The following is a 7,912-nucleotide window of genomic DNA, read 5'->3' as shown; positions in this document are numbered from 1 at the left end:
AAAGCTACAGTGGGGCTGAACCTGCATTTCTTACTGCCTGATCAATGCGCTTCCGGCTGCCTGCACGTATTAGCAGCTGGAAGAATCCAAGGTTTTGCTTTTTCCCCTGTGCTTTTCGGCAGCTGTGGGGAAGTGCTGTGCTTGGAGTGCTTGAGCATGGACACAGCGCCGCAGAACGAGGAGGGCAGCTCGTCTTTTCTGTGAGCCTGCTGCCGGAGCACGTCTGTAAAAACGAAAACGACAACAAAAGTGAAATACCAGCGGCTGCGCTGGGAAACTCCATCGCCGCTCCACCGGCGCTCAGTGCCCAGCGCCCCACGTGGCAGCGCTCTCCCGTGCCCCGCACCGCGCACGCGCGCTCTTAGGACTCCATTTCCCAGCACCCCCCGCGAACATGGCGCCGCTCTCCCGGCAGCCCCCGCGCCTCGCCGCCGCCGCCGCTCCTTCCGCCTGTGCCGCGGGGCCGGGCTCCGTGCGGCAGCACTGGGGCCGGGCCCCGCTCCCGCCGCGCTATGGCGTCGTGTTCCGACATCCTCCGCAGCGAGTTCCCGGAGCTGGACGGCGAGGTGTTCGCTTACGTGACGGGTGAGCGCCGCCCCGTCTTGGAGAAGTCGCGACAGAGCCTCTCGGGGGAGGGGGGCCGCCCGTGGGTTGTAGCGCGATAGGAATAGTGTCGCGATAGGCATAGCGCCGCGTGCCCGCAGGGATCCTGCACAGCAGCGGCGCGGACTTCGAGTCGGTGGACGAGCTGGTGGAGGCGGTGGGCGAACTGCTGCAGGAGGTGTCGCGGGACGGCAAGGACGAGCGGGCCATCCGCGAGGTGTGCCAGCGCCTCTTCAACTGCCTCCAGCTGTAAGCAGCGCCCGGCCCCCCCGCCCCGCCCGGCCGCGGCTCCGGGGCCTCCCGACCCTCCTCTTTCCCGCAGGGACGAAGCCCGGGCGCAGCGCTGCAGCCAGGTGCTTCTGGACGCTCCTATCCAGCTCTCCCAGATCACCGACGGATACGGTGAGCGGCGGCCGGGGGGTGGCGGCGAGCTGAGGCTCCTCCGCAGGGCTCGGGGGGGCTCGACGGGGCAGCTCAGCCCCGGCTCTGGCTCCCAAACCCCGCACCCCTCTGCCTTGTCCTGGGGCTGAACTGCTGGGATGCATGGAAGCTGTCCTTCAGTCCCTTCGTCCCTGGGTTCTCCTGGCCTTCGGTCCCCTGTCGTTCAATCCTCTGTCCTTCAGTCCTCCTTATCTCCCATCCTTCGTTCCCCCCATCCTTTAACCTCCCAGTTCCCCAGAAGAGGGGACCCCACCACTCACCCCCCCCATCCCCTCACAGATGCCAGCACGGACCTGCTGCCAGGGTTGCTGCTGAAGAGAGGACAGACGTCGGTAAGCAGGAGCTGCAGCCTGTGGGTGGGCTGCTGGGGTAACCCTTGCATGGGGCTGCAGCTCTGTGGCCTGCTTTGGACCCCTCGCATGCTGCGGTTGGCCAGAACCAAAGGTAGCAGTGGAGCATGGAGGTACAGGGGAGCTGTGCCTTTGCATCATTGGTGAAGCTCTTGGCCTTGATTGTGGAAAGGTTCAGAGGGAGCTAACAGGTCATTAACTTGGTGAGCTCTATTTTCCTCTATCTTAATGAGTTTCAAAGCATGGTCAGTCAGGCAGTAACGCTTGGAGTGCAGCGTCTCTAACTTCGGGAAGGACTTTGGCTGCTTCAGTACAGCTTTGATTGAGTGGCTACAATGTACAGGAGTGCTTCTTGTCCTGCTCAGTGAGAGCTGAACCTCGTGCAGCGATTAGATGTGAGGCAGGTTGTGCTCTGCATTGGGTGCCCCCGGGCTTAACTATGGAGACAGTTGTGCAGATACAAAGCCAGGACAGCGGCAGCTGTGTGCGGTGTGTTGTGGTGCTCTCCCTCCCTGGGGCACACGTGGAGCTCCTCGTGTGGAGGATGAGATCTAATGCGATATCTGTGTGTGTGAATGGGAGCCTTGGGGGGGAGCTGGCTGCTGTTGGCACTGGGACTGCCGCTCCCAAGCTCGCTGTCTGGTTCTTGTGTCTGCAACTCAAAGATAATCTTCAGAGAAATTGGGAAAGATTCAGAGGAGGCCTTGGGAGGCCTCCCAGGTATTGGAGGACACGTCCTGCTTGGGAGATTTGAGGAGCTCTGTACTGCTTACAGAGTGACTCAGTGTGTCTGTAGGTACTGGGCTACAGCCGCAGTAACAAGATGCTCTCAGCCAAGCGTGCAGGTCTGTAGTGTGCTCCTGTGGCTGGGAGCTGCCTAGAAATACCTGGGAGTGCTCTCGGTCAGCCACAGCTATGTGACTGGATGCAGGATTGAGCTGAGAGCCTGGCCAAGATCGCAGGCCAGGTTAAAACACTGGGCTGCTTCTTGCCTCTGGGTTTAATTAAATGTTTTTTGGCTTTGCCACGATTGATCCACTGCATAACTTGAGTTAATTCCAAACTGGCTAAAGTTTAACAGGGGAGGGGAAACGCCACTTAGTGGTGCTGGCTGGGGTGGGTGTATGGTGAGTGAAGGAGGTGCTGGGATAGCTCAGGATCGCGGAATCGTGGGGGTTGGAAATGAACTCTGGAGATCATCTAGTCCAACCCTCAGGCACGTTGGTGTTGTTGAAGTGCCTTGGCTGACTCAGGTCCCTGAAACCAGAGAAATGGGTCCTGGGGAAGAGCCATACAGGTTGGGGTCAGCCAGCTGCTTGCTGAGGTCTGACCGTTGCATGCGAGCTGTTGGTTTAGGACTGCATTCCTCAAGTGCTGTAATGGACATGTTAGCTTCCTTGAGTCTGTCCCAGTTCCCCAGTCCTAGCTCCCTTCTGTCTTCCATTCCTTCCAGGAACGAGGGACTGACAGATCTCTTTTCACTTGGAGTTGGGTTTTTGGGGCTTTTGCTAAACATGTGCTTTCACACTTCCTTTTGCCCCAGATGGTGAACGCCAAGAAACTGGAGAAGGCAGAAGCCAAACTGAAAGCCAAGCAAGACAAGAGGATGGAGCGGGATTCTGTGAAGTCATCCGGCCCTCCGTGAGTACAGCGGTGCCTCCAGCACCCCCAGGCTGCTCTGGCTGGGATGTGAGCACACAGAGCTTTCCCATTGAGCCCCTTCTCTGCATTCTGCCTACTGCAGAGTCCTCGAGGAGGCGACTGCCAGCCAAGCTGCCAGCAAGAAGGAGACCCGCATGGAGTCATCAGGCAAGAACAAGTCGTACGATGTACGCATCGAGAACTTCGATGTCTCCTTTGGTGAGCGGTGAGTGCAGGTGGGGAGGTGGGATGGACCCTGGCTGGGGCTTCAGACCAAGGTGAGGTCCACATTTGAGAGTGGTGGGGAATGACTGGAAAGATCAGGAGGCCACGTGGCCCACCTCACCTGAGCACAGCCTGAAAGGTGCTGGGGCAGGTGGCCGCTGGTTGCCTCTCTCTCCGTGGGGCAGTCTGAGCAGGTACCTGCCTGTTCCCTGCTCTAGGGTCCTGCTGGCAGGGGCAGACCTGAACCTGGCGTTTGGACGGCGCTACGGGCTGGTGGGCAGGAATGGGCTGGGGAAGACCACGCTGCTGAAGATGATTGCCAGTCGGAGCCTGCGCATTCCCTCACACATCAGCATCCTCCACGTGGAGCAGGAGGTGGCAGGTGATGAGACGCCAGCCCTGCAGAGCGTGCTGGAGTGTGACACCACTCGTGAGAGCCTGCTGAGGGAGGAAAAGGAGCTGACGGCCAAAGTGAATGCTGGCAGGTGAGATGCTCATCGCTGGGTTTCCAGCCCTTCCGCAGCCTTTTATCCATGAGGTCTTGCCTGCCTTTGTCTTGTTTGGGGTGATCAGCCTCCTCAGCGCTCAGATCCTGACCTCTTGTTGTCTCTGCTCTGCTCTGCTCCAGGGGAGAAGGGACGGAAGGTGCCAGGCTATCGGAGATCTACGCCAAGCTGGAGGAGATTGAGGCAGACAAGGCCCCGGCGAGGTGAGACTGCCCTGTGGCACTGCTGTCTGTTGCCATGGCCAGATGTGGTTTGGATCACAGAAGGGCCATGCTGTGGCCCTGCAATCCTGTGTGTGGGGACAGGGGACTCTCCCTGCTTCTGTTCTCTACTTCTGTCGTAGTTCTTCTGTGTTAGAGATAGTTGAGCTTCCCCAGAAGCTGGAGGTTTTGTTGTTGCTTTTTTTCCTCCCAAATGGCATTGTTACTGCTGCTCCACTCAGACCTCCCCAGATTCCTGCTGTCTAGGGAGTAGCTCTGGAATACTGGTGATAGTGAGCTGAAAGCTTCTTGTCAGTCTCCTGGGACTGAGTGTGGATGCTGTGTCTTCCTGGGCTGCGTCTTGCAGCCAAATGCTGCTCTTGGGCCTGCAGGGAAGTTTTCCTGCACCACGGTGGCCGTAAACTACGTAGCAGAGTGCCTGTGGTGACCATGGGTCTGGGAGCTCAGACTGAGCTCTGCAGACAGATGGTGTATCTGTGTTCCAGTTCTCTCTGCTTTTCCCCAGGGCGTCTGTCATTCTCGCTGGGCTGGGCTTTAATGCAAAGATGCAGCAACAGACAACCAAGTAAGTCTCCAGGCTCTGGGTATCGAAATTTGAATGGATTTGAGTTATTCTGATTAAATTGTAACCTTTCTCTGCAATCTCTGCTCTTCTCAGAGAGTTTTCTGGAGGCTGGAGAATGAGACTGGCCTTAGCCAGAGCCCTGTTTGCCAGGTTGGTGTCTAGGCTTTCACTCTGTTGGTTCACCTTGCTTGCTATCTGTGCTGCAGGGGGCTGGGAGACTGCCTGGGGGTCTTCTCAGACTGTCAGGGTGGGGAGCTTTTGAGGCATTGCAGCTCTGTGTGTGGTGAAACGTGCTCTGCCTTCACCCTGTGCTCTTTTTGCTTCTGATGCCCATGTCTTGGTTTCCCTAGGCCAGACCTCCTTCTGCTGGACGGTAAGTCGATACTACAGGTCCCTCTAACCCTGCTGCTGGGCCTGCCCGTGCCCTTGCTGCTTTGGGAAGGCAGCGTGGCCTTTAGCTGCCTGCTCAAAATAGCTTGAGTGACAGGGCTGTCAGCGCTCCCCAGCAGTGGCGTGGAGCCATCCTCACCCGGGAAACATGCTTGGGCAGCCACTTGGGCTGGTCACTGGTCTTTCCCGTGTAAAAAAGCATCATCCAGACATCCCTCCTGACCTGACCTCGGTGCCTTTTTCTCTTCCCTCAGAGCCGACAAACATGCTGGACGTGAGGGCCATCCTGTGGCTGGAGAACTACCTGCAGGTAGGGATGGGAACAGGGTTAGAGGTGTGCTGGACGTGCATCAGGGAACGGGGACATCCTCCCAGGCTGGTGTCCTGCCTTGCTGGGTGGTGGCACTCGGGCTCCCTCAGCTCTCCCTCTCCCTTGTCTCCTCCAGACCTGGCAGTCGACCATCCTCGTGGTGTCCCACGACAGGAACTTCCTGAACACGGTGGCCACGGACATCATCCACCTGCACTCGCAGCGCCTGGACACGTACCGTGGGGACTTTGAGAACTTCATGAAGACCAAGGAGGAGCGGCTGAAGAACCAGCAGCGGGAGTACGAGGCGCAGCAGCAGTACCGCGAGCATATCCAGGTACTGGGAGAAACCAGTAGGCCTGGGACACTTCTCCCAGCCTTGCCCCTTTCTCCTTGCTCCTAGCAAGCATCCCAAGCTGCCCGTATTCATTGCTGCTTAGTCCTGCAGTGATCTGTGGCTGTGGCTCTGTTGTTGCAGAAGGCTTAGCGGCGCTGGGGTGGCTGTGGCTGAATGGAGTTTTGTCATTTGTAGGTTTTCATCGACCGCTTTCGCTACAACGCAAACCGGGCATCCCAAGTTCAGAGCAAGCTCAAGCTGCTGGAGAAGCTGTGAGTGCCTGTCCTGCTGCTCTGCAGAGGTGGGGAGGGGGCAGTGGTGATGGGAAGAAAACAATGTTCCCAGGTGAATCTGGAGGACACTGTGTCTGCAGGGATGGGGTGGTTCAGGCTTTGGGTGCCGTGTCTCTGGTCTGGAGGCTTTGGCCAGGATGAGGCTCTGCAGAGCTGAAGTTTGTGGGCTTCTGGTGTGGGGTTCAGAGCAAGGCGCCTTAGTTACACTGTGGCTTTGCTATTTGCAGGCCAGAGCTGAAACCCGTGGACAAGGAGTCTGAGGTGATGATGAAGTAAGTGTCGCCTGAGCCTTGCTTGGATGGGACCCACCTTCCCTTCTGAGCAGAGTTCTGAAGTTCCTGGCCGTCTCTCACCTCCTCCTGCCTTCCCAGGTTCCCCGATGGCTTTGAGAAGTTCTCCCCTCCTATCCTGCAGCTGGATGAAGTAGACTTCTGCTACGACCCAACTCACTACATATTCCGTTCCCTGTCTGTCTCCGCTGACCTGGAGTCCCGCATCTGCGTGGTACGCGGGATTGCAGAGTGACAGTGACCTCTGGGCTCTCCTCTCCAAGTCCCTGCTCAGAGCAAGGCCAACTTCGATGTCAGGGGTCCTTGTCCTCAAGCTGTGTGCTTGCAAATGGGGGCTGGGCCAGCTAGTCCTTAAGCTCAGGGACTGGGGAACGTGTTCCAGCAGTGCTGTGTGATCGTCCGAGAGGGCTGAAATTCCCTAAGCACTGCCCCATCCCCGAGGTAGCTCTGTGGTTTCATGCTCTCCAATGCTGCTGCTGCTTCTCTAGGTTGGGGAAAATGGAGCTGGCAAGTCGACCATGCTAAAGATCTTAATGGGGGAGCTGGCACCAGTCAGAGGGATCAGACATGCTCACAGGTACCTGGTAGGAAGAGCTGGGGGGGGGAGGAGTGGTGGCTGCTCACCCACTCTTGTGCCCCTTTCCTGCAGATGGGGCTGGGAGCACTGTGGTTACAGGGCCAGGTGCCACTTCCGCATTTCTTCTCATTCTGCAGAAACCTAAAAATTGGCTATTTCAGCCAGCACCACGTGGATCAGCTGGACTTGAACATCAGTGCTGTAGAGTTGCTGGCCAGGAAGTTCCCAGGTAGGTTTTGGAGATGTAGAGAGATCTGGGCCCTCTCCTCAGCTCCTTCCCTCATGTTCCAGTCAGGTTTTCCCCCTCAAAACTTCCTCTTGGGCACTGCCTCCGTGCAGCCGCCCCATCCCGAGGCACTGGGTGCCCATGTGCTATAGCCACGTTGTGCTGTGCTCTGCAGGGAAGACGGAGGAGGAGTACCGGCACCAGCTGGGGAGATACGGTGTGTCAGGGGAGCTGGCCGTGCGCCCTGTGGCCAGCCTGTCCGGGGGCCAGAAGAGCCGGGTGGCCTTTGCCCAGATGACCATGTCCTGGTAATTCTCTCCTAGATGCCCTTAGTTTTTGTGTGGCTGCATCCCTAGAGCTTGCTTCACCGTGAGGAAGGTGGGCAGCTGGAGACCTGCTGCTGCCCTGCAGATGAAGCCTCACTTTTGGGCCTTTGTGGACACAGGGCGGAAGGAAGCAGTGGCTCTCTGCTGCTGCTTCGAGCTCGTGGGGTGCATCCCATGCTCCCAGCGTAGCACTCCCAGTGCCGCCCTCTCTTCCAGTCCCAACTTTTACATCCTGGATGAGCCAACCAACCACCTGGACATGGAGACCATCGAGGCGCTGGCGAAGGCACTGAATAAGTTCCGGGTAAGGCGACACCCCCCTCGTTTTCCTAAAGCTCCCTGCAGCTTCCAGCTGGGGTCTCTCAGCCAGAGCCCCCCTAATGCCAGCTGTGCTCAGTCCCCTCTCCATCGTGGCATGTTGGCAGGGCGGCATCATCCTGGTGTCCCACGATGAGTGCTTCATCCGCCTGGTGTGCCACGAGCTGTGGGTCTGCGAGAACGCCACCGTCACCCAAATCGAGGGCGGCTTCGACCAGTACAGGGACATCCTGAAGGAGCAGTTCCGCAAAGAGGGATTCCTATAGGGCCGGAGTAGGGGGAGGGGGGGGGGG

At 58.2% G+C, this 7,912-nt stretch overlaps 1 protein-coding gene across 1 annotated transcript; it reads left to right on the top strand.

Annotated features, from left to right (window-relative positions):
* The first annotated feature begins 466 nt into the window (after nt 1-466).
* ABCF3 (ATP binding cassette subfamily F member 3) lies at nt 467-7,905 on the top strand. Its single transcript, XM_042821152.1, has 21 exons — nt 467-585; nt 705-852; nt 926-1,005; nt 1,324-1,376; nt 2,938-3,035; nt 3,139-3,261; nt 3,479-3,745; nt 3,889-3,969; nt 4,493-4,552; nt 4,646-4,702; nt 4,903-4,925; nt 5,197-5,252; nt 5,389-5,589; nt 5,785-5,861; nt 6,110-6,154; nt 6,254-6,386; nt 6,661-6,749; nt 6,887-6,978; nt 7,151-7,283; nt 7,518-7,605; nt 7,727-7,905. Exons 1-21 carry the CDS (start codon nt 513-515, stop codon nt 7,883-7,885), a joined length of 2,136 nt encoding a protein of 711 aa, XP_042677086.1. The 5' UTR covers nt 467-512; the 3' UTR covers nt 7,886-7,905.
* Nucleotides 7,906-7,912: the final 7 nt, after the last annotated feature.

Source organism: Centrocercus urophasianus, unplaced genomic scaffold (assembly GCF_019232065.1).
Source record: "Centrocercus urophasianus isolate 14NV4802_14NV808 unplaced genomic scaffold, USGS_Curo_1.0 seq_19, whole genome shotgun sequence".
In the NCBI taxonomy this organism is placed as follows: domain Eukaryota; kingdom Metazoa; phylum Chordata; class Aves; order Galliformes; family Phasianidae; genus Centrocercus; species Centrocercus urophasianus.
This window is presented reverse-complemented; position numbering and strand designations above follow the sequence as displayed.

Bases quoted from the DNA above. Each gene is read 5' to 3' on its own strand.
- ABCF3 (XM_042821152.1), top strand. From the start codon at position 513: ATGGCGTCGTGTTCCGACATCCTCCGCAGCGAGTTCCCGGAGCTGGAC. The intron at 586-704 runs GTGAGCGCCGCC...GCGTGCCCGCAG, and splicing joins GGTGTTCGCTTACGTGACGG to GGATCCTGCACAGCAGCGGC. The intron at 6,979-7,150 runs GTAGGTTTTGGA...TGTGCTCTGCAG, and splicing joins GCTGGCCAGGAAGTTCCCAG to GGAAGACGGAGGAGGAGTAC.